Here is a 27,175-nt window from a genome sequence, read left to right on the forward strand (position 1 = left end):
CAAACAGACCTGGATGAAGAGGAAAAACAAATATCACATTGATACAAAATTTCTGTGACCCCTAAATGGGTTTCAATGGTAGGCGTTCAACCCTCAAATGCCTTTTGTAGTGTGGTCTAGTTGATTCTTGGATCTTTTTTAATTTTCTACTCAAGCATTAAAACGAGCTTGCCAAGTGGACGGACGGTTTGGATATAACACATACCTCACTATGGGACCCACAGAACTTGGTGACGTCAACACATCAGCCAGGGGTGAGTCCGGGTCTCACCCAATCCGCTCCACCTCGGTGCAACACTACGTAATCTGAGACCCTTTAGCTGCAAACCACCACTTCAAGTGGTCCCGCGAACCATCTCCATTTCTTTTTACCTTTCTCCCTTCTCTCTCCCCCAAAAACTATCAGAACTTTCTCCCAATTTCAATTTTCATCAGATTCCTTCCATGGAACTCAAAATCGCTCCAGAAAGCGATTCGAGGGTTAGGGTTTCAGAGGAGGAGAAGAAGAAGAACGGTAGGAAAAATTCTAGGGTTTCTGCGTCGAATTCGGTCTCGGGCGAAGGCGACGAGGACGACGAGGACCTTCCGATCTCTGCATTACGCAGAATCTCTAAGCGCGAGAAATCGAGTGTAGTTTCGGAGGATTTCACGGTTCCTGCGCCGACTGGTGATGACACTGACGATCTTCCGCTCTCTGCGTTTCGCAGAATCTCTCTGCGAGAGAGATCAAGTGTAGACGCGAAGGATTTGAGGGTTCCAGGAAGGAAATCCGATGTCAGGGTTGGGGTTTCAGAGAAGAAGGGCGGGGAGGGAACCTCTGGGGCTTCGAATCTCGCTTCGAGATGTGACCATGGAGATGTTGGTCATTTACGGTCTTCGGATGCTCCTAGAGCTGGAAAATTGGAAGAAGAGACGAGTAATGAGGAGGATTTTGGAATATTTGAATCGAATGGGAGGATAGATGGCAGTGGTGATGAAAGCGGCAATGAATGTGATAATCTCATGATCTCTTCACTTTTTAGAATAAAGGGAAAGGGTTTTGGGGATTTGAAGAAGAAGAATGATTCCAGGGTACCAGGCAAGAAGGGAGATCCAAGGATTTCCGACAAGGAGAAGAATTGTCAGAGTTTTGAAGAGGATGTTAGAGAAAATGGAACTGGTTTCAATGCTGACAAGGACTCTTGTAGTTTTGAAGAAGAGAATGATTTTAGGGTTTCGAAAGAGGTTGGGAGTGGGGATTTTGGGTTCCGGAGGTTTGGAATCGGAGATATGGTTTGGGCAAAGGCATTCCCACACACATGGTGGCCTGGCAGGATTCTCAGAAAGGTTGGTTGTCGGGCGCTAGTGTCGTTTTTTGGGGGTGAGAAAAGTGGTCTGTTTCTTGAATCAGAAGTCCGTGGTTTTGAGGAGAATTATTTAGCATTGTCGAGGATGGCTGGAGGGAAGTTGTTGGATGTGATTGGTTGTGCTTTGGAGGAGTTGGGCCGGAGAGCAGATTTGGAGTTGACTTGTCCTTGCGAGAGTCGGATGGAGGATATGGAAAGCGAGAGATTAATCGATGTTGGAGATCATTCAAGTGAATTTGTTGAAGCAAAGAAGGGATTTCAGCCAGTGAAGATGTTGGGTTTTGTTCTTAAGATGGCTGTTTGTGCGCAGGTTAAAAGTGCAGAAGCTGTCAGCAAAGCTAGGGCAGCTGGACAACTTAATGCCTTTCGGCGGTATGTTTCAATCAGGCCAGATTGGATGTATTATGAAACAATGAGGATCTCAGGAAGCAGTGCAGTCATGGATGATTCACAAGGTATTTTGAGAAATACAAGCAACCCTTTCATCATTTTCTGCATGTTTTTTTCCTTTTTCTTTTCTTCTTTTTTGCTGTTTATGTAGGAGAAATTGTGGTGGTGGAGCTTGCAAAGTATATATTTATCATTTGTCCTACTGTTCCTCATTTTATTTGTGTAGGAGAAATTGTGATGACGTAGCCACATATTCACTGATTAGAACTGTTTCATCTCACAAAGTACAATTGTCTCAATCTCCTGTGTGATGAAACGGTTCTAATCAGTGAATATGTGGCTGTTATTACTCATTAATTACAACCTAAATGGATGGATTGTGAATTGTATGTAAGCTTTTCATAACATAGAAGACTTGAATTAGCATTCTCTATTGGGAAGATTCCTTTTTCTTGTTTCCTAATCTTTATAAAGTTCACTAATCATAAAGACCCAAGAAAGAATAAAAGCTAAGGTTAACAAGTTTTGACAAATAGATTAGGCCTCCATGTATGCTTATCTCAACTGCTTGCTACAACCTTTGCTTCTATATTCTTGAACATAGCAAAATCTAGCATGGCTCAAGATTTTCATAAATGGAATATGGCCAATGTGATAATGTGAAGAAGGGATATGACTAAACTATCACATGACTCACAATCACATTAGCAGAATCGCAATGCACAACACTGAATAATCAGCAACATCAGAATGGCTTGGTACCTTCACATTCATGATGATGGAGCCTGCTATCTGCACATTGCAATAGCCAACAGAACAATTTTCATCATGCAATGATTTGCAAATCAAAACCCGATGGCCACATTTCCCCACCATTGACCATCATGATTGACCTTCTGAACACCAGTCAGAGGAAGATCCTAAATGCCGAGCTCACCCCAATTGACCTTCTCCCTGTTTTTAATCTTGATAATCATAATTCATGTCCTTTTCAAAAAAAATAATCATAACTTATGTAGGTCCTGTGTATTATTTAGGGCAGTTTGCTTATTACCTCAAAGTTGGTAGTGTTGGGATACCTATTGGTTTTATCTTTTCAGTGGACCAAGACTGGCTGATTGGGAAGAATTGAATGAGTTGTGATACAATCATCAATAGGGTGCAGAGTTTGATGGGATTAGGGGATTAGGCTTGGTCAGTTTTAATGGTGTATGATGTTGTCATCCTTATGTCAAGATGGCATCATCAATGCGACTCATGGGTCCTCACTCTGCCTTTTCAATTTAGTGGTTCTTAGTTGACTTTGTTTGACTTTTGGGCATATTTTTGGCAGCCTTTTGGAGACACCCAATTTGTACTAAAAGTTTGTCTTTTCTTTCTGTTTGAGTAGGAGTACAAGTGGAAGATTTTAGGACAGATTTAGGATTGTTATTCTTTCTAAATTAGTTACAGAAATCAGTTTGGTTGTTTAGAGACCATGAAATGAAATATCGATTTGAGATCATGGCCTGCTTGGAGATCGAAACAGGTACAGCTCGGCCATGTTCATACTTGGTCTATCGCGGTTGGTTTTGGTCCTATGACAGTGTGTGGTGACTTGTTGTATTGCAAACTGAAACCTGTATGAATGGGAGGAAACCATGTTAGGGATCATTTTTCCTTGGATGGCTGTTTTACCCATTCTTGAAGATACAATTTCAAGTTCTGGAAGTATTTCTCTTGTTTGTTGAAATGATTCAATTTAATTTATGGATATGCCCTTTCTCTTGTGTTTTTAGCGATTTGAGGTTTGATTTGCACAGTACCCCTAGGTTCCACAAATATTGTTTCTCTACAAACCTGAACCCAAAGAACTTTGATATCCTTGCAGAGACTTTGATAATCTTCAGTGATCATGGGATATACAACCCCCATCTACATTCTTTAGAGAAGATACAATTGGTAGAATGTTGTTTTTATGAGTTGGCTAGCTCACCAGCAACCTCTTGCCTTTCTATATACATCTGGAGGGGATATTCCATGAGGAACCTGTTTAAGATCATGCAGGGCACAATGCAGGCGACAAACATTACCCGATAGATATGGTAGGCTGAGAGGTGTCAATAGCCATTCTCATAGAGAATCCCATGCAAAAAGGCATTGGTGACATCCATCTGATAGAATGGCCAAACAACACTTGCAGTTAAAAGTCCGAATAGTGGTCATGGTAGTGTCAGGGGCAAAGGTTCCTCATAATCATGGTTTTGAATATCGGTATCGGGCAAGGTGTTCCGTATCCGTTACGATACGCCCGTAACGGCCGATACGTAACTGTAACGGCCGTGACCGTTACGCGTTACGGGGTCGTAATGGCCACCCCCTCTTTTTTTTTGCCTGTAACGGCTGTTATAGCCCATAACGGCCATTACGGTACTGTAACAACTGTTACGGGCCTAAAGAAAATAAGAAAAAATGAAAAAAAAAAAGGAAAAGAAAAACGTACATACATTTTTTTTTTTTTTGTCCTTTTTCTTTTTTTTTCCCCTTTCTTTTCTTCTTCTTCTTCTCATTCTTCTCATTCTTCTTCTTCTTCTCGGGCTGTTGTTGTGGCTGTGGCTGCAGCGGCCCTTCTTCTTCTTCTTGGGCTGCGGCTGCGGCTGCGGCCCTTCTTCTTCTTCTTCTCTCTCTCTCTCTCTGTCCCCCTCTTCTTTCCCTCGTTTCTTTTCGGTTTCCCTCTATCTCTTCTTTTCATTTGGGTCTTGGAAAAAGGAATGGACTGCGTGGCTGTAAACTTCAAATTTATTTTTAAAAATGCTCCGCGGTGCACGCTGCATAGTGCACTTGAACTGTTTTGTTACGTGGGCCCACCTTGATTTATGTGTAGTACATCCATGTCGTCCACTATAATGTTTATTTTCCATTGAACCCGTTGATAAGGTCACAAATAGTAGCTTGATATATATATATATATATATATATATATATATCTTAAGAAAATTTTAATGGTGGGGAATTAAACCCTTATTTTGTGGTTCACCTAAGATTTGGATCAGCCTCATTTTTTGGACCATGCCCTAAAATGAGTTGGCAAAAGGATGGACCACATGGATATACAACAAATGCATTGAGGTGGGCCCCAATTTTAAAGGGATACTCACTAGTGGTCCACCGAAGATTTAGATCTACCTGAATTTTTGGACCATGCCTTAAAATGAGTTGGCAAAACCGATTGATGGCATTGATATACAAATACATCGAGGTGGCCCACTTGGCCCAAGTAGTGGTCCACCTGAGATTTGGATTTACGTTATTTTTTCCAATGCCCTTAAATGAGTTGCCAAAACGGATGACATGGATATATAATACATAATTGAGTGGACCCCAGTACATGGCCCTAAAAATTTATACATGACGTATGTATTAACTCAAAATTAACCAATTAAATTTTGGGGCCATTGTTGCTAAGTCACAATCCCAAAATTAAATAACTCTTACAATTTTCATCATTAGTTTGCAGACACTTGTTTTTTGAAATAGGACCATTTGATATTTTTCATTTTTCACTGTCCAATAAATGTCCACCAATCCATTAGTGGGATAAGTGCCAATAGATTGCATTAATTTGAGGCTAATTTGGGGCATCAAATGGTCCCCAAACCAGCCCTGAATTGACAACAATATTTACCTTAATTTAATTTTAATTTTTTTAAAGATTTATGGGGAAAAATGATATTAAATTGTTAGGTATATGAATTACATAACAGTATACAAAAGTCCCTAAACTCTATATATTGAAATAAAATGCATGTGAGTCACAAAGTATGTAATGCACTAGTACTATAAATAAAAGGAAAACTTGAAAATATAAGATGTTTTGGTATTACATTCATTATGGTAAATTTATATAGATATTATATAGTTAGAAAACTAAATATAAAAGGGTTGCAATTAATTTCAAGTTGTCAGGTTCATAAATCCATCGGACAACCTGATATAACATTCTCACCAAAGAGTGGACTGTTACACCACCATAAACATGTTCCAAATTATAAATGAATGCATATGGAATATTTAGAATATTTCGGATTTAATGGATATTTTTTCATAAATTTTCAACAAAAAAAAAAAGCATCGTTACACACCCCATATCGGCCGATATGGGGCATATTCGTATAGGTAACGGCGGGCACCGTTATGCCCACCGATACCGATACGGAATACCTTGAGTATCGGGGGGTGCATCGGCCTAGCAAAAAATGATATGATAAGGGCGTCGTGTATTGGTATCGGGCCGTATTGGACCATAGCGGTCGATTTTTTCTTAAAGCCAAAGAGTTAATGAAAATATCAGGAAAAAAAGAAGAGATAATGAGATATTTAAGAATCCATCCTTTATTTTTTGTATTTTGGACATGCATATAATGGTGTGTCAAACTATTCCTTGATAGGAATGTTGTTTGTCAGTTTGACCCTTTTTTTTTTTTTTTGACAAATGACAAAACAGTTTCAAGCATGATTTGGTGAATTAGGCCTTGATTGAACACAAATTAAGCATGATTTGGTGAGTTAGGTCTGATTACAATGAAATACAACAAGAAGAAGATGAAAACATAAAAAAGAAAGTGAAGGTTTACCCTTCTTTTTTATTTTTCCCATAATGGTTCACCTTCCTTTGATTTGTCAAATCCCACTCAAATAATTTGTTTGATCCTAAAATAGGTCTAGATCTGGCCTAAAATGACTTCCTAAGCTTCGTCAATTGTTTAAATGAAAAAAGAAGATGAAGCATAAGCAAAATTTTGGAAAAAGAAAATCTGCTTTTATGGGTGTGTCAGCCGGTATCGATTCATATTAGATCCGTATCGGTGTTGATACGGCTCATGGCCCATTTTTTCACGGCTAGGCCACTTCGGTCTCATATCACATATCGTATCAGGCTGATATGGCTGTATTGGCGGATTGGATACAAATATCGAGAAATATTCTAATAATTAATGGAACACCTTTGAGCAAAACTGCGTGCAACAAGACAACCCTTTGGTTCAATGACCCATCAGAGTGAATCCTAACCTTCTAGACCACTTACAACTGATAAGTTTCTTTCCCACAGGAAGGGACTTAAGTTCCATATATATATATTTTAAATTTTTAAAAAAGGTAACGAGATTTATATTAAGACAAAACAGGGTACAAAGAAGGAGGCTAATCCCGCTGAGTTAGCGAGAAGAGATGCCTCCGGTAGACAGAAAAATACAATCCTTAATATAAGCAAAATTATAGGCCCATTCTGCAATGTGCTGCTGCACTTACTGAACGGTTACTTCTGCCGAAATATTGATATCATTGAAGCATCTCCCATTTCTTACTTCCCAGACCGACCACCAAACCGCCATGAGACAAATTTTCCATATCTTATTTCTTTGGATTCCTAAATTAGAACCAAGCCAGGCTTTGAAAAGATCCTCAGCAGAGCAAGGAAAGCACCAAGAGGTATTGAAGGATCTGAGGACAGCGGACCAAACTTAAGTTCCATGTATGGGTATGGTCCAGGGTAACAGGCTCCTCTATAATGGGTTGCTGCCAATGGGGAAGCATGGCAGCCTCTCAGTAACTTTGAGGTTTATATTGTGAGTGGATGACTGCAAGAAAGGGTGGAACTGCACAGGTTATCGGTCAAAAGCAACATAGATATATCTGGCAGGAGCACATCGCTCACAATGGGGATTGCATCTAAGATGAGGCTGAATGGGCATGCTAACATCAACCACCGAGGGGGTTGGATGAGAGGTGAGGATCGGATGGAGAGGGCAGCATTTGACAGACATAAACATGAGTGGTAGGAGGATGAAGGGGAGAAGGGCCGGAGAGGGGGCAGAGGTTAAATGATGTCCGCATTGTTCCTGCATCATTAAGGATGGATAGAGGAAGTGGGAACAAACTACCAAAAAAGAGGCACATTGTATGATGAGCGACTGGAAGAGGGCTGGGCAATTAGGGGAGAGTAGGGGATGGAAAGTGGGAATGAGTAAAAGAAAGGAAATGGAAGAATGATAAGATGAGGAGCATAGTTTGCAAACCAGGCAAGTAGATCTTGGACCCGGCTGAGTCAAGTTGGCTTGATCATTGACCTAGTTGCTGATTCAGGAGAACCAGGGCTGTACTAGACTTCTGGCTTGGTTTCTTCCCAAGTTTGCGTAACTTGGTTGACCAGGAGGAGTCAAAATAAGTCATATGAGTCTAGTAAGGGCCAATGTTTTCAATATTAGTATCAATGGATGTATTGCACCCTTGGTATACATGAACATATCGGTTATCGCATGGGAAATATTGGATATATCACATAATGTTTCGTTGTTTTTGTGAAACACTAGAAAATTGGTTGAATTTCTCAATGAAACTTCAGGGGATGTTAAAAAAGACATCATTACGCACTTAGAAATCAAAAGATTCACAAAAAATAAGTGCTCATTATAAGTTTCCTTTGTAGGGTCCTAAACTATGTGCTGTTTGACAGAGTGATGCAACTAGTTTTGAAATCTAATAATATAATTTATAAACCATAGAAGATGTGTATGAACTATATTCAAAATCACTAATCATAGAAGACATGAATGAAACACAACTACTTAATTATTTTTAAAAATTGCACATGTAATGTACACGTAATTGAAATTAAAATGTCCATATTATGTTCATAACCCAAAAATTAGGTTTATTTCCTCATTTGAAGATGAGATTGGTGGACATTTCTTGGACAACTAAGAATGAGAAAGATCCAATGGTCCTGTTTCAACAAACAGGTGTTTGTGAATCAAAGGTCAAGATCATTCAAACAATCTAACTTTGGGACTGTGACTTAGCGATGGTGGGTTCGACAATTAAATTGGTTTAATTTGAGTTAATGTATGACACATACAATTTATGAGTGCATGCATATCAAGTGTTGTGCATTGCCCGACTATCATACAACTCCCCCTTTTAAACAAGGATCAGGGATTCCGGTACCTTTTTGAAAAAGGTTTTCAATTGGCAATCAAAGGAGTTGGAAGCTAAGATGGGCCCCACTGTGATGCTTAGGTGAAATCCACTCCAACCATTGGGTGCATCACCCCATGCTAGGCCCAAGGCTAAAAAATCAGTTCCATCTATGATTTAGGTGGACCACATGATTGGAAACAATGTAAAGGGACACGCTCACCCTCCAAACTATTTCCCTTGGTGTGGCCCTCCTAAATTAGGGATGGGCCTGATTTTTGGGACCCATGCATAAATTTCGGTGTGGCATTTAATGGTTGGAGTGGATTTCATATAATCATCATGGCGAGCCTTATAAAAATCAAGGGTGGACGTCTCTCTCCAAATTGTTTCCTTTTAGTGTGGCCCACATGCATCACAGGTCATACTGAGTTTTTGGCCCTGGGCCTAACGTAAGATTACACATCTAATGGTCAGAGTGGATTTCATATATCGCATCACGGTGGGCCTTGTTAAAAATAAAGGGTAGGCTACCTTGATTTCGACTAATATATTTAAAAAAATCTTGTTGGACTGACACCCTTGATTTTTTATGGCCCACCTTGAAATGTATGTGAGATCCACTTCGAGCATTATATGTGTAATCCCATGTTAGGTCTAGGGCCGAAAAATTAGGCTGACTTGTGATTCAGGTGGGCCACACCAAAGGAAAAAGTTGGTAGAGAGATTTCAACCCTTGATTTTTACAGGTTCATTGTGATGATTATACGGAATGCATTCCTACCATTTTATGCTACAACAAAATTTAGGCATGGGGCCCAAATCAGGTCCATTTGTGATTTAGGTGGGCCACACTTAAGGAAAATAGTTTGGAGGGTGAGCACAACCCTGTACACTGTTTCCAATATGTGGTCCACTTGAATCATGGAGGAGCTGATTTTTGGGCCTTGGGCCGAACATTGGGTGACACACTTGATGGTAAGCAAACATCACGGTGGGGTCCACTTGAGCCGCTAACCCCTTTGCTTGCCTAACATGGGGTGACACACCTGGTGCTCGGAGCATTAAAGACTTGTAGGCTTTATTTTGAAATTACCGCAGCCGTGTAGGGGAGAGAGAGAGAGAGAGGGAGAGAGAGAGAGAGAGAGGGAGAGAGAGAGAGAGAGTGGCAAAGTCCTACATAAACTTGGCTTCCCAAGTCTTTGAACTTAAAGTCATAACACTAATAGATCTTCTGGGCAATATCATATCCAAGTAAAAAGAGATGGCAAACGAGGTAGAAAATTTGGTTTGCTCCTTAGGAGGAATAAGAACAAGGCAAGTACAGCTAGAGACACATATCAAAGTAATCATGAGCAACTTTGTAGAGTCGCTCATAGGGAGACTAGAAAGAACTGAAGAGGGAGTATGGTTAATGAGATAGACATGTGAGAATGGCTACTTTCAAAACTAAAGAGGCATAGAAAAGAAGAGATCGGGAGGTCTTAATGCGGTGTCGATGCTTCCTTTTAGGAACATATTTTGCTGTGGTGTGTTAGGACCAAGGTATATCATATCGGTTACGTGACGACGAATACATAACGGTAACAGTTGACACACACACACACACCCCTTTTTTCTCCTGCTGGTGTTGCTCTTTTTCTTCTTCTTTCCTTTTCCCCCCTCTAATGCGGCAACTGCTACGGTTGGGCTGCCCTCTCTCTCTAGTCCTTGAACAAGAGTGGCATACATGGCCCTTTTAAGACCAAATATTAAAAGCTTTTTGTTAAATACTCTGGTGGTGTATGACACTAACTGCACTTGCACTGTTTCCCTGACCGTTGGGCCCACCTTGATGTATGTGTTGTATATCCATGTCGTCCATAAGTTTTTCCAACTCATCTTAGGGCATGGTCCCTAAAATGAAGCAGATCCAAATCTCAAGTGGACCACACCATAGGAAAAAGTGGTCATCGAATGCCCACCATTGAAAACTTCTTAGGGCCCACCTTAATGTTTATGTTCCTTGATGTTTATTTTCCATCCAACCTGTTGATAAGGTCATGCCGACTTGGATGAAGGGAAAACACAAATATCAGCTTGATCCAAAACTGGTGTCCCCAAGAAGTTTTTAATGGTGCATTCAATCCCTATTGTGTGGTCCACTTGAGATTTGGATCTGCTTCAATTTTTGGATTATGCCCTAAAATGAGCTGGAAAAATTGATGGATGGCATGGATATACAGCACATACATCAAGGTGGGCTACACAGTCAGGGAAACACGTATGAAGCTTATACACATGAAATATGTCCACTTGGCACATATTAAATTAAACTAAAGCTATTAAAATGTGGGGCCTGCTGTTGCTAAGTCAAAGTCTGATGCAGGACATGAAATTAACCAGGGAGTGCAAGAAATCAAGTTTGTAATTATGCTAATATTAAACAGTCACAAAATTCCACATCTTACATACTATCAGACATTCAAGAAGGGGAATCTATGGGGGTCCAAGCCTACACAACCATTAGGGCTGGATCAAATAAAATTATAAGCCAAACAAGCTCGAAGGAGCGTGGGAATCACCCATTCTTGCATAGGATTGTTCTCGACTCAAGAGATTCACTAAGTTTTAATTTGGGGGAAAATCTAGGGTTTGAAAATTGGGAAAAATTGAGATTTGGGACCCCTTCGGGTTATGGATTTCGGATTATGAGGTTTTCTAGATGACGGTTAAGGGTCGGTCAAGGTATTCGAGGGTACATGGACTGATTTAACAATTTCCAGATTTAACAATTCTGTTGTACCACATGTTGATTATGTTTAGGAGTGAATATTAGGGGTGGATTTAAGGGAGTTTAGATAGAGGATTAATAGGGGATCCTATGGGGACGTTTTAAGCCAAAAAAAGGAAAGAAACAAAGGGAAAAGAGGACCTGAGATGGGCCACGCATGCTGGACAGTGGGTTGGCCTGGATGCACGTGTGTGATTGGACGTCCGTACGTGTGTGGGGCCCAAAAAATCAGGAAAGGACTCCTACGCCAGGATCGGCCAGGGGTGGGTTGTTTCCATACCAAAAATCACTTAGATCCAGCACATGGTTTGTGCGTACTATTCCGCCGAAGTTTCAGCCCCTTAGATGCACCAGAATCTGAAAACCTTCTTGTACACCACTGTAGGAGAAGATTTTGATACGAAAATTGGTGAATTTGATGATGGATGGGGTGTTGAGGATGATGGATGAGCTGCGGAAGAAGATGGTGATGATGTGGAGCGGGTGTGGCTTCGCACCACGGTAGTTAACCCTTTGAGGAAAGGAGAGCTTCGCACCCAATTTGATCCTTCAACTCAATGTGTGAGAGAGGAAGAAACGCATGATTTTTTTATATAATAATATTCATAATATCATGATAGTCCATACATGGGATTGCTTTATTTATAAGAAAACTTTAAAACCAAAAAAGACAACTACCATTGCGCCATGTGTGCGCACTAATACTAAAACTAAAATAAAACAACTAATTTAAGCAATCAAAGCCGTTCATGATGTTTCTAATAATAAAAATAATCAAAACTCAAAATCCTAAATCATCTAAAGTAGTGGGCCATGATCATGAGATCCGATGGTGGGATCTATGTGATGATCGGGTGCACTCCAATGCTCCATAATGCAGCCCCATAATTATGGGGTCATCCAAAGATGTCGCCGTCGATCCAAATCGAAAGTGGGGCCCGCCTTCTTGAATATGTGTAGAGGGGGCATGTGCAAGATGTCCCCATCAATTCTCCCCGGTTGCGAAGGTTTCGCCACTGGCGAAACAAAGCTTCTGAACCGCTCCAAGATGTCTGGATTAAGTTTCTGAAACTCCTCTTTAGTGAGCCATGTACTGTTTGAAGCTGGGCGTGACTTCCACTTGACAAGAAAATTTTGAAAACCCCCGTCCAGCATCGATACAATTTGATGGTCTAGAATATCCTCCATCTCCTCACTGGATGTGGGAAGGGTAGGTATAGGATGTACAGGCTAGGAAGATGGGTCGGGAAGAGGCTATGAGTTAAGGGAAATGTCTGGGGAACTAGGATGGTTAGGTGAAAGGCTGGACAATGTGTCGGTGGTCCCCTGAAATGCAACTAGATCCTCCACATTGAATGTGAAACTAATTCCCATGAAAGGTGGAAGATCCAACATATACGCATTGAGACCGTTTCGTTTTATAATTTTGAATGGTCCAACGCTATGTGAGTGTAATTTTCAAAAGGTTCCTTGAGGATACCGGTTTGGCCTGATGCGGACCATCACAGAGTCCCCTATATTGAATTTCTTGAATTATTTATGTTGGTCTGTAGAAAATTTGTATTGTTCCTTACTAGCATTGATCATTCGCTTGATTTCTTGATGCAATGAATGAATATGAAGTGCAAAGGACTCTGCAGACTCTGATGGCCTATGGGACGGACATAGGGACAAGATCAATAGGCTTTATAGGTTTATAACTAGTAACGACTTCAAAAGGACTTAAGCCTGTGGATCTATTGACAGAACTATTATATGCAAATTCGGCGATAGGTAGTGCAGTGTCCCACGTCCTTGTGTGCTCCCTCACTAAACACCTGAGCTTATTTCCTAGGCTCCTATTGACCACCTCAGTTTGACCATCAGTTTGAGGGTGGTAGGCAGAAGAAAATTGGAGCCTAGTACTCATCATATGCCATAGTGTCTTCCAAAAATAACTCATGAACCGCATGTCATGGTCAGACACTATGGTTTTGGGTAACACATGAAGCTTGACAACCTCATTAAAGAACAATTTGGCAACATGGGATGTGTCAAAGGTTTTTGAGGGATGAAGTAGGCCATTTTAGAAAAACGGTCCACAACAACAAATAATCGTGTTTTCGAATAGTCTTTTGGGGAGCCCAAGCATGAAGTCCGTACTGATGTTCTGCCAAGGGGCGAATGGAACTGACAAAGGTGTGTATAGCCCCGTATTCTACTTTTTTTTTGCTTTGCCAGTTGACAAGTTCGACACTGCCCTATAATTTTGACTACGTCTCGCTTGAGGCTTGACCAATAGAATCTATCCTCCACTAGGGCAATGGTCTTGTCTCGACCAAAACGACCTGCGACCCCTCCTAAATGTAACTTCAGACAAGAAAATCATGGAGGGAGGTGCGAGGTATGCACAAACGGTCGCTCCTAAACAAATATCCGTCCAATATCAAATACTCATTGCTAGCTCCTGATGGGCTTTCTAACAATGATGCGTACACGACTCCAAAATTCGGGCACTCAGAATAATCCTCTCTGACATGCTCGAGCTCCGTGACTTCGACACTCGTGGAATTGAGCAACGCGACTCGACGACTCAACGTGTCGGCAGGCTTATTCTTTACACCGGCCTTGTGCTTAAGCATAAAAGTGTACTCTTGAAGGAACTGGACTCGGCGTGCCTATGGTTTAATTTCTTTTGAGAGTTCAGATATCTCATGGCCTCATGATCCGAGAACAAGACGAATTTTTACGACAATAGATAATGATGCTAGTGGCGTAACGACTGCACTACCGCATAGAATTTTGTCATAGGTGGAGTATTTTTGCTTTGTCTCATTCAGTTTCTCACTGAAAAAGGTGACATGGTGCCCTTCCTGACTAAGTACTCCTATGTCAACTCTTGACGCGTCGCATGCAACCTCAAAAACTTTCGAAAAATCCGGAAGTCATGTGATTGGAGCCTTGGTCATCTTGGCCTTTGTCTCCTCGAAGGCCTTCAAGGCTGCCTTCGTCCATTGAAACTCTCCTTTTTTATGCAATCTGTGACGGGAGCCATAACGGAACTAAAGCCGTGAATGAACTGCTTATAGAAGGTGGCCAAGCTGTGAAAGCTGCGCACCTCGTGAATACTGCGTGGTTCAGGCCAATTGATAATGTCCTTGACCTTCTCGGGATCCGCTGATACACCCTCAGATGACACAACAAAACCTAAGAAGATAACACAATTAGACATAAACGCACACTTCTTTAGGTTGTCGTACAATTTTTCGACTCTAAGGATCCCACAAACTTGTCTCGAATGGTTAAGGTGTTGTTCCTTGGTTATGCTATAAATCAGGATATCATCAAAGTAGACAACCAGGAACTTAGGGCCTTAACACCTGGGTCATCACACGCATGAAGTTACTCGGGGCATTAGTCAGCCCAAAAGGCATGACTAGCTACCTGTATAGCCTATCATTCGTCTTGAAGGCCGTCTTCCACTCATTGCCAGGGCGTATACGGATTTGGTGATAACGACTTTTGAGGTCAATTTTCGAGAAGATAGTAACGTTGGCCATCATATCCAACATATCATCAAGACGTGGTATGGGAAACCGATACTTGATTGTGATTTTATTAATGGCCCTACTATCAACACACATCCTTTATGTGCCATCCTCCTTAGGTGTAAGAAGGGCGGGCACGACACACAGGCTCATGCTCTCTTGAATGAAACTCTTTTTTAGGAGCTCATCAAATTGCCTCTTCAACTCTGCATGCTCCTTTAGGTTCATTCTGTAATGAGGGAGGTTTGGTAGAGTCGCCCTACGGACTAAATCAATGGTGTGTTGTATATCCCTCATAGGGGGAAGCTCATCTGGTAGATTATCAGGAAAGACATCACGAAACTCATCTACTACCGGAATGACTTCAGTGGGTAACTCTACACTAGCCTCTGGTGTACTCTCTCTAGCCACAAGGGCGTACACCATCGAGTCTGACTCAGTCTCTTAGAGTCTTTGGCATTTAGAATATGGACATGCTTAGACTTGGACTTCAATTCCTTTAATTTCTTCGAGCCACTTACACCACTCTTTGTGGTGGACTCCTTTCCAGTCGTGTTCTTGGGTGGGAGAGCATTTAGCTCGACTTTCTTGCCCTCAAACCAGAATGTACACATATTCGAATGACCAAATATGGTGACATCCTTATCATAGAGCCAGGGCCTACTCAAAATGATGTGACCAACATCTATGGGAACAACATCACACCAGAGTGTCTTTATATGATCTAAACTGAATAGGAACAAGAGAATGGTGCAAGATTGGAATGGAAGTCTCATCAACCCAAGACGCTCTATAGGGTTGAGGATGAGCTTTAACCTTTAAGCTCAAACGGCTCACAGTGCCAGTTGAGGCCACATTGACACAATTACCACTATCCACGATCATTTTGCAACTCTAATCACCACATTTTGCGTAGGTATAGAAGATCGTGTTGTGGCGCCAATCGTCAATATCCTTTGCTTGTGCAAAGGCGCAACGAACAACTACAAGTGTCGCAGTATCTTGATCTCTCTCTTCCTCATCACTAGGGCTCTTCACTGGCTCGTATTCTTTCTCCTCACCGTTACTTTCTGGGGGCACTACTTCTATTTGCCCATCAATAAAGAACACCTAGGTGCCCTCTTTCGTGCCACACTGGTGGGCAAAGTGACCAAACCCTGACATCTAACACCCAGTCGCATTGCCTCTACGCGAGCTAGACTCAACAACTCCTTTACCCTTATCATCCTTGGGTCTAGACTGAGAACTATTAGAAGGCTTGTATTGATATCCAGTGCCAAGCTTAGCCCCAGAAGGGTTGGCCTCAGCGCTAGAATCACGGGACTCAAACCGCCTTCCCATAGGTACCTTGAGGTATTGCTAATGCAGGGGCATTTTCACACTGGGCTCGAGTGGGGTCGCCTGTGGGATGCAAGGGCACACTTGAGGTGGGTGACTCGTGTGATTTGGGGCCCACGGGTGAGGTCTTGTGTTGGAGACTCCTCACCAGGGGTGATTAATGCGCATTTCACACCGGGCTTAAGTGGGGTAGCCCGTAAGATGCAGGGACACACTCGGGGTGGACGACTTATGTGATTTGGGGCCCACAAAGGGGGTTCGGCCGAGGTCCTAAACCCATGAGATGTGGGGCCTGAGCTATGAGATAAATGGATTAATTCGCCATACTCTAACAGTTCGAGCTTTTAGAGCAAGTGGTTAATTGTCCTGCATCAATTGGTCGACCTCCAACACCACTTGATACATCTGTTCAAGGGTGTCTATGTTTTTGGCAAGCAACTCTCTCCTAACGTGAGATCCGTCTTAAATCGAGTAAGAGTGAGCATGGGATCCTCTTTAACCTCACACTGGGTCAAGTACTCTTCGAACTTCTTAATGTATTCAGCCACACTCGTGGAACCCTGTTGAAGAGACTGTTAATCTTCAACCAGCCTCAAGTGATAAGAGAAAGGGAGGTACTTCTCCTTTAGAATTTCTTTCATTTTCCCCTAATGGACTATTGGGGGCTCTCTTAACCTTTCTTTCTTTCTCTCCACAGTGGCCCAAAACCTCTTTGCTTGGCTTTCATCTTAGCAAATTGGATTCTGCGAGTATCCGATATGTCGTACCACTCAAAATAGTGGTCCATATCTGCCAACCAATCTAAAAAGCTTTAGGGTCCAAGTGACAATTAAACATAGGGGCTTCTGCCCTACTCCCTTGAGGAGTTGTGCATTTGGATTATAATGATCACGATGCCCCTCACAGGGTGGGTGCACGGGTGCGCGCCAATGGCCATTTCCTTGGCCACTCACATTCCCTTGTCTATCATCTTGACCACCTGCCTGAGATTGGACGTCTTCTCAAATGGCAGGGTTTGCCTGGGTGGAGGTCTCAACTTGATGGACATGTGCATCTAATTGATCCAAGCGAGTATTAACCTGCTGCGAAGATATCTTGATGCTTGCATCCATGGTGTCCAACTTTTGGGTAATTTTCCTGAGAGACTCGGTAAGCTACTCGGTGTTCATGATGGGGTGCAAACCAAAGCTGCGTCTAGTACGTGTGGGCATGCACTACACAACTCAAGGGGTCCTAAGATGCCACTATATGTGCATAGACTCAACTATATGCACCCTAATGACATTAGATGAACCTATAGGACGCTATATGAACGAAATTACACAACTCTACAAAAATCCAGCAATATGGTTGTCAAAATAAATGGACAAGAGAAAATTCAGCAATGTGAATTGCTAACTTTCTAATAGTAGAAATTTCAGCAGCCTATATCATGAATTATGGATCTCTAAACAGCCCTAAATGAATGGGTGTGGTGCATAGTAAAAGAATATGAACTAACCCCTAATCATGCAATGTATTCCCTTATGACAAACTTGGCTTTGATACTAAAATTTGATGCAGGACATGAAATTGACCGTGGAGTGCAAGAGATCAAGTTTGTGATCATGCCAATATTAAACAGTCACAAAATTCCACATCCTACATACTGTCAGACATTCAAGAAGGGGAATCTATGGGGGTCCAAGCCTACACAACCATTAGGGCTGGATCAAATAAAATTATAAGCCAAACAAGCCCAAAAGAGCGTAAGAATCACCCATTCTTGCTTAGGATTGTTCTCGACTCGAGATTCACTAAGTTTCAATTTGGGGGAAAATCTAGGGTTTGAAAATTGGGGAAAATTGAGATTTGGGACCCCTTTGGGTTATGGATTTCGGATTATGAGGTTTTCTAGATGACGGTTAGGGGTCGGTCAAGGTATTCGAGGGTACGGGGACTAATTTAGTAATTTTCAGATTTAACGATTCCATTGTACCACATGTTGATCATGTTTAAGAGTGAATATTAGGGGTAGATCTAAGGGGGTTTAGATAGAGGATTAATGGGGAGGTTTTAAGCAAGAAAAAGGAAAGAAATAGAGGGGAAAAGAGGACCTGGGATGGGCCACGCACGCTAGACAGCAGGTTGGCCTGGATACACGTGTGACTAGACGTCCGTACGTGTGTGGGGCCCCCAAAAAATCGGGAAAGGACTCATAGGCTAGGATCGGCTAGGGGTGGGTTGTTTCCATACAAAAAATCACTTCGATCTAGCGCATGGTTTGTGCGTAGTACTCCGCCAAAGTTTTAGCCCCGTAGATGTGCTAGAATATGAAAATCTTTTTGTGCACCGCTGTAGGGGAGGATTTTGATGCGAAAATTAGTGAATTTGATGGTGCGTGGGGTGTTGAGGATGATGGATAAGATGCGGGGGAAGATGGTGATGATTTGGGGCGGGTGTGTCTTCGCACCATGGTAGTTAACCTTTCGAGGATGGGAGGGCTTCGCATCCAATCTGATCCTTCAACTCAATGTGAGAGAGAGGAAGAAACGCAACATTTTTTTATATTCATAATATCATGAGAGTCCATACATGAGATTGCTTTATTTATAAGAAAACCCTAAATCCAAAAAGACAAAACTACCTTTGCGCCATGTGCGCGCACTAATACCAAAACTAAAACAAACAAAATAACTAATCTAAGCAATCAAAGCCGTTCATGATGTTTCTAATAATAAAAATAATCAAAACTCAAAATCCTAAATCATCTAAAGTAGTGGGCCACGATCATGAGATCCGATGGTAGGATCTATGTGATGATCGGGTGCACTCCAATGCTCCATAACACAGCCCCTTAATTATAGGGTCCTCCAAAGATGTCGTCGTCGATCTAAATCAAAAGTGTGGCCCGCCTCCTCCTCGAATACGTGCATAGAGGGTGCGTGTGCATGATGTTGCAATCAAAGTCCTAAAATCAGATTGTATGAATGATGTTAATCATTGATTTATAGACACTTGTCTACTGAGATAGAACCATTAGATATCTTTAATTCTTCCCTGCCCACTAAATATCATACGATATGGTAATAGGATGATGAAATAAGTAGAAGTTAGGGTCAATTGCATAAGTTGGGACCATTGGATATTTTTCATTCTTCCTCGTCCAATAAACGTCCACTGATCTGGGGCTAATTACATTAGTGGGATGAGTGCCAATAGATTGCATGAAATTGGGGCTCAATTTGGGGCATCAGGTGGTCTCCCAAATCAGCCCTTGCTCCCACTCTAGTATCAATCACCCATGAGGAGACTAAACTACTTGACATAGAGCCGTAACAGCTGTTGGTGCCCCCTTAAAGGCCGTTATGACCATTTATTTATTTATTATTATTATTATTATTTTATACAAAAAAAAACCTTGTATTGGTCTTGTAATGATCGTTATGGCCTCATAATGTGTAATGGTTCCCACTATCACAGTTACGTAACGGTTGTAACAACCATTACATAACTACTTTTGAGTACCTTGATGAAAGGAGGCTATAGTATCAATGGCTCATGAGGACACTAAAGTATTTGAGGTGGCCACTGGCAAAGGGGGAATCAACAAGAGACTAAATGAGCTACTGATGTTGAAGTGGAATTGATATATATTGAAATTGATCATCTATCTCAGAGAGGAGTGCACTGGAAGTGCCAATGACTATTGTAGGAGTGTCAACTGTGGCAGGTTGCGGTGACTGTTGACACTATTGTGGCTTCTTCTTTAGGCAGTGCTAATTTTAATGACACCTCTTGTTGCAACAATGACACTGGACTTGTGAGAGGTTAATTGGCATGGTGCGTCGTAACGAAGGTGTTCCGTATTTGTTACGATACGACCATAAAGGTCGATATGTATAGATAACGACCTTGACCGTAATGCGATACGAGGGTGAAATGGGACAGTTTTTTGGGACCGTATCGGCCGTTACGAGGGCCATAACAACCATTATGGGGCATAATGATTGTTAACCCTGTAACGGTTGAAAAACAACCACTTTTTTTCCTATTTAAATCCATTTTTGCACTTTTCTCATTAAAAAAACTCCTCTAGATAATTCTATAGCAGATTTTGACTACTCTTACCATAGTTTTTAGGATTAAATCTATAGATTGAATTGATTTGAGCGAATAGAAGCTCTGAGGGTAATTAAAAAAAAACTGAAAAAAGTGGTATTTATGCCTCTCTCTCTTTTTTTTTTTTTTTTTGATTTCTTCTTCTAATGCTTGGTCGTGATGTGTAAACATTAGAGCTATATAACCATATTCATAAATTCACCAGATAGCCCGATACAATACTTTCACCAAAGAGTGGACCGTTATGCTACCATAAACATGTTCAAAACAAAAAATGAATATATATATATATATATGGAATATTTACATTATTCTCTATTTTCTGATATTTTTCGGGCAAATTTTTTTCCAACTGTTATGGGGGTCATAGCGGTTGTTATGCACTTGTATCAACCGTTACGGCCGATACCCTTATCAGTAATGGTGGTGACTGTTATGGCCACCGTTACCGATATGGAATACGTTGGTTGTAACAGCCATTACGGGCCTGTAAAGGCCGTTACTTAAAGGTGACGGTGGCAACTGTTACACATTACGAGGTCGTAACAATCTTACCGCCCACCCATAGTAGGTCCCGTAGTCCCAACTTTATGAGCAGTAGAAAACTCGACAAACTGAAGGCGGAGATTATCCATAACAGACTGATAACTAGGCCATGATTTGAGATGCCATCATGTCCTGGTTATCAGTCTGTTGTGGATAAGCTTCGTCTTTAGTTTGTGAAGTTTCCTATTCCTTCAGATTATGAAGGAGCATCTTGTCAATGTTAACAACAACATGAATAAGGTTTTCATCATTAACATGATCCCTACGAACATTGGTGTACTCTACTATGAAGGAAGTCTGTTAAAATACCTATTCATGCATATTTTCATGAGTTAATCTTTCTACCATGATGGTCATCTACCACATATCTATATTCCCATGTTGATCAAATAGTGAACCATCAGATCATTATCAAGTGCCATTAAGAAAGCTTTTTTAATAGTTAAAATAAAACATCAAAGGTTGAAAACCTGTGAAAACCAGTTAAAAACCTTTCAACTGATGGGTTTAACGATAAAACCACTTGATGACTCCCGATCTAATTAGATCTACCCATGGAAGAATCAACAACTCATGATGGAAGAACTCAACTATGTCTACTTTCAATGGCTCCTAAGCTGACTTCGTAAGAAGAGCTGAAGTCGACCAGTTAGAATTGTGACCCTTACACGCTCCCAGGTCTAAAAATTGATAATCTTTCATGCACCATCAAGTCCTTGGTCACATTGTCTAAGCTAATGGGTTCCAAATATTTAACTTACTTGATCTCGATCTTATCAATGTAAATGGCTAAATGTCAAATCCTGCTATCCATGGCACACATATACTTCTATGTGGGGCAAGGAAAAAAGACACCAACACCAAGTTAGTATTTGATGATGGAGACTCCCCATCTCGACCCAAGTCAGTCCCTTCACACAGGATGAATGTGCATCTCATAACATGATGTCAACATGTGTGTACTAAGTACTCGTGATGGATCAAGGTACTTAGATCCATGAACCACAACTCTCCCTGGTCAATGACCATGTGTCCAATCTCAAGATTCTAAGAACATCTTGAAGAACCCATCCTCTGCTTAACCCATACTCATATCTGTTTAAGGTTACATCCTTAATTAATTAACGCACCATAATATGTCCACCAAGGACATTTGGCCATCATGATCTGTAACATAGATTGTCTCTTTTACATCCATATGGCCAGTGGATTTAGGGTACACTTTGGTTTTCCAGGATATGAGTTCAATGGTGATTTGTCACAAGTATGTGCCTACACACGTGTACGATATACCCATGCATGGCTACCATGTTGTTTATTATGTCTTGTTGATCTAATGTTCCTAGTGCTAGCACTCAAACAGGATCCAATGGAGATCAGGAGGAAGGGAGTTGTCACAAGTATGTGCTACACGTACAATATGCCCACGCAAGGCTACTATGTTATGTAGACCTAATGTTCCTTGTACCAGCATGCAAAGATGCAAACAGGAATCAATGGAGATTAGACAAACTCTAGATGTTGTTGTCAGTTAACCTCTATGGTTTCATGAACTGGATGCAAACTATTGATGGTTGCATCTAAAGTTCCTAATATACATTGATTGTGACTATGTATGCAGTGAGGTGCCAAGTAGTAGAGTCATGATAAAACTCATCAATGTCAAATATCCGAACATTAGTTAGCAAGTAGTCATTGATCTTGCTGAATAATATGGCCCCTTTAAGGGAACTCTAGCAGTTGATATTTTGGTCATATGCTCCTTCAAGTAGGTTACGATATCAACTAGATCTGTATATGATCTACTTGTGGCTGATGCCGAACTCCCCTGAACATAGGATGGGTTCCTCTCTCTCTCTCTCTCTCTCTCTCTCCCTCTCCCTACCTTCTCCACTCTAAATTGCAAGTGGGATAAGAATGGCTCAGAGCTGTCCTTAAACCTAATGGGTTGGGTGGATCCAGTCTTGCTGGAAACTGGGGTGCTTCTAAATGGGTCCTTACCTATCTCTTTTGATGGCTTACCGTAGCAATTTTATTATGCTCATTCCTGGCTTTTCTGAAACAAAAACAGTTTATAGCTTTTGTCTTTATAGAATTCAAATGCTTTGAATTATTCCACCAGGCACCGATCTAGAGACGCTTTCACATGCCTCTTCTGAGAATGAGATGCCGTATTATGTGTTTCAAGATGCAGAAGACAATGTTCAAGTGGATGAACAGGAAGACGAGCCTGAGGTATTTTCATGGCGAGAAAAAAGGGGTTTGGAAATCTGCATGACAAACAGTCAAAATTTTAGTTTATTTTCTCCAAATGAAGAATTTAAACCTCTGGAAGATGATCAAGTAGATGATGTTGATGACTCAAGTCTATCTTTGGAAGAGGATTCTAGTATTAAAGAAGTTCATATGGAGCAGAACTCAGCTGCTGCTTTTGCATCACAGCAACTGGACACCGAGGAAATGAGCGACTCGAGTGTCAGATGTCCAAGAGCTGCTCATGTCAATGCAGACCTTGGGACTGAATTTGATGTAAATTCTGTCTCTGTACTCGCCGGTGATATTACTTGTGCCCGCAAGGAAATTGAAAATTTGTGTGGGAATGATTCTATGCTCTATTCATCCTCATATACAGATTCTGAAAGCCCTTCAACAACTGTTTTAGAATCCGAAAAGGAGATACATCAGGATGATATGACTATTGCTGGCAGAGAATACAAAGTCGACAATTCTCTAACAAAGCGAGTTTATTCATCTCGTGAAAAACAGAATGATGCATACACTGCTGTAGGAGTCCATGAACCTGACACGTGTTTGCCAAAAATCAGATCAGAAATTGTACAACAGCTGCCTACTTATCCTTCCACAGAGTCTCTGATCTATGCTAGTGACGAAAGCGAGGTACAATCCCTTCATGAAATGCTAAAACACATACATTGCCTTGCATTGGATCCATTTTATAAAGGGGCAGGGGGCTTGAAGTCCGTGACGCAAAATGTTTTGAAGTATCGGAGATTGGTCTACCAGAACGTCCCAAATCTTGCTTCCTTGAAGTATATTCCTAATCATGGTCATAATCTAAGGGTGAAGGAAATTTGTGGCGCTGACCCCCTTTTGTGTCCCACTATGGAAACCACCAAAGTGCAACCTGCTTGCAAGGTTGGTGTTGCAAGTGATTTGACCAGCCAAGATCAGTTGTCTTTGCATGTTAGTGATGGCGGGACTGAAATTCATCTTAGTGATATAGTTGGTGCTGCAGCTAATGTTATCGAAGATGAAAGTGATGACAAGAAAGTCATCTGCAGCTCGAGCTGTCATATGAACAGTTCCAAGGACAGTTCCAGCGGAAAGAGGAGGCTTGATGAACCCGTTGTGTCTGGTCTCCCTTTCAAGTTGCGGAAAACTCAGCCTACGCCCTCAGTCCACGAATATGGGGCTTGTTCACTGGTAACAGAACCCAAGTCTTTGCCATCAACAGCTCAAAGTGATCCTGCTCACGAAGGCACGATGCAGTCTCTTCATGACATGCTAAGACACCTGTATTGCCTTGCGCTGGATCCGTTTTATTCTAGAAAAGAGAACGTGAAGTCTATTTGGTGGAAGATTTTGAAGTATAGGACTTTGGTTTCCCAGAATGTCTGTGATCTTGCTTCTTCAAGACATACATCTGATGGTGGCCATGCACTTAAAACAAGCAAGTTGCCGGAACTCTCTGGACATGGGTCATCCTTACATCTCAGTACCAGTGCTGCCAAAAGCTGTCCTGATGATGAGATCAGTGTTGCGAATGATGGCAATAACGAAGCTCAGTTATTTCCAGATGCTGGTGATGACATCAATATGACTCATTGTGGCGACAAGGTTGGTGTTGCCTTTGAAAGTGACACAAATGAAGTTGATTGTAGCTTGAGTTGCCCTTTGGACAGATCTGGGGACAGTATCCTTGGAAAGAGGAGGGTTGATGAACCAGATGCTTCTGGTCTCTCATTCAAGTTGCTCAAAACTTGGCCTTTTTCTTCTGCGTGTGAATCTGAAACTTGTTCTCTAAAACCCAGATCAGAAATAGAACAATCGACTCCAGTTGATTTTTCCATTGAGCCTCAGTTAAGTTTGGGGACTTGCACCTACCCAGCTGATGAAAGCATATCACTGTCTGTTCGTGAAATGTTGAGGCACTTACGTTGCCTTGCATTAGATCCATTCTATTCTGGAGAACAGGACTTGAAGTCTGTGCAGGCCAAGTTTTTGAATTATAAAACTTTGGTGTACCAAAATATCTCTAATCCCGCTTCTTTAAAATATACTTCCAATGGTGGTCATGCTCCTGAAGCCACCAAGGCACAACAGGAAAAGTCTGGTCTTAAACCATTGTTGCGTTCCAGCAATGGTGTCGCCAAACTTCATCCAGATGATAAGGTGGGCCTTGCAGATGATGTAATCATTGAAGCAAAATTAGCCTCTCACGTTGGAGATGATAGCACCAAAAAACCTAGTGACAAGGCTGACTTTCCTGTTCATACACTTGATGTAGAAAGAGACAGGAGGGGAGTTAGTTGCAGCAGAAGTGACTTGCAGGAACCCTCTGCACTTCGAAAGTTGGATCTCAGTAACAAAGGCGATGAAGCTTCTTCCAGTGATAAGGTATGCATTGAGATTGAGGCAACCAAGAATGCCCACTTATTATCTCAAATTAGTGAAGATAGCAAGAAAATTAGTGCAGAAGTTCGTGCCCTGGGTCCTCCTCCAGAGCATTCCAAGGACGATCTCTATGGGAAGAGCAGACACAATCAACACGTTAATTCCAATCACTCATTCAAGTCGCCATTAACTCGATTATATGCAAGTCCCTTGTTGAAGGATGGTTTGAACTCCCCTTCGGGTGCTCACCAAACTTTGAAGGCAGAGAGAGACCCTGGAGGGCCCATGTGCCTGCATATGAAATTCCCAAAGGACTTCAGTCTGCCTTCCAGAGAAGAGTTGGTGAAGAAGTTCATTGCATTTGGGCCGCTGGATGTTTCAAGCACCCGGGTATTCTTCTACACGGGCTCTGGGCAAGTGGTTTTCTTGCACCAGCGTGATGCAGAAGCTGCATGCCGATATGCAAGGAAGAAGAATTTATTTGGTCGAGCCAATGTTCGATTTTGGCTTGGTCATCAAAATGCGAAGTCGGGAAATGGAAATGGTGTTCATCCTTCACCTTTATTGACAGCAGGACAGACAGCTTTAAATCTCAAATCATGCCTTAAAACAACCGATGTGCATGGGAAGAAGGATCAGAGACAGCCAGTCAGTGTGAAGTTTTTGACTGGAAACCAGGACAGTTCTTTATCAGAAACAATAGCGACAAAGAACAGACTTGTTACTCTATCTGGTCTGCCTTGTGATTGTAGTAGCCAAATAGGACCTGACATTTCACTTCAAATGCTTTTCCTTTTGGAGAAATGTGATCAAATGGTCTGTAAAATTAGAAACAGTCTGGGCCTCGAATCTTATTACTCAATTTTCTCACATGGTTATTCATATATTCCAGACATGGCTAATGAATCGTGACGTGGAACTTGAGTGAAGGTGAGACAGTTCATCGCATGTTCTTTGACAATCTGTGGCCTTTGTTGATTTTGGATTCTTATCTTCAATCCTCATATTTCCTGTTGGGTCATCCAATGCATGTTTCAGCCATGATGAATTTCCATCACCAAAGGAGCGAGGGCATAGATCCCCTGATAGACATTCGGAGCCCCCGTTGCACATAATTCCACCGATCGGCTTGTCCACTCAACTTCAAAGCGACATATGCTAAAATGGCCAGTAATGAAGCATGTTTGTTGAAGAAAGTAACTAAGGTGAGGGTTCCTAAGACTCAACATTTAACAATACAAACTGTTCATTCTTGTCAATGTTCATTAAAATATAGAGATTTATGTGTAGGGAATTTGTATTATCAAGGGAGGGAAATACAACTATATAAATACAAGAAAATTACAATTCAAAAAAGAAGAAGAAGAATGGGCAATATCCATATAAGAGAGTCACATATAAAAATGAGTTTTATTTTTGTTATCATTCCCTAAACCCTTTGTGTATATGTATTTTTGTGTTTTATCTTTCATGCAGACTCCTATTCCTAGTTTAGTCAAAGTGTTAAAACAGCCTCTCTTTCATGTAGACTCCCATTCCTAGTTTAGTTAAAGCATTAAGACAGC

At 41.4% G+C, this 27,175-nt stretch overlaps 1 protein-coding gene across 1 annotated transcript; it reads left to right on the forward strand.

The window, feature by feature from the left end:
* The first annotated feature begins 335 nt into the window (after positions 1-335).
* LOC131251060 (uncharacterized) lies at positions 336-26,747 on the forward strand. The gene is made up of 3 exons (XM_058251540.1): positions 336-1,801; positions 23,098-26,540; positions 26,649-26,747. The coding sequence occupies exons 1-2, from the start codon at positions 445-447 to the stop codon at positions 26,520-26,522; spliced, it is 4,782 nt and encodes a 1,593-aa protein (XP_058107523.1). The 5' UTR covers positions 336-444; the 3' UTR covers positions 26,523-26,540; positions 26,649-26,747.
* Positions 26,748-27,175: the final 428 nt, after the last annotated feature.

This window comes from Magnolia sinica, chromosome 7, assembly GCF_029962835.1.
Source record: "Magnolia sinica isolate HGM2019 chromosome 7, MsV1, whole genome shotgun sequence".
Lineage (NCBI taxonomy): Eukaryota > Viridiplantae > Streptophyta > Magnoliopsida > Magnoliales > Magnoliaceae > Magnolia > Magnolia sinica.

Excerpts from the sequence above, each read along its gene's own strand:
- LOC131251060 (XM_058251540.1), top strand. The coding sequence starts at position 445 with ATGGAACTCAAAATCGCTCCAGAAAGCGATTCGAGGGTTAGGGTTTCA. Across the intron at positions 1,802-23,097 it reads AGTCATGGATGATTCACAAG|GCACCGATCTAGAGACGCTT; the intron begins GTATTTTGAGAA and ends TTATTCCACCAG.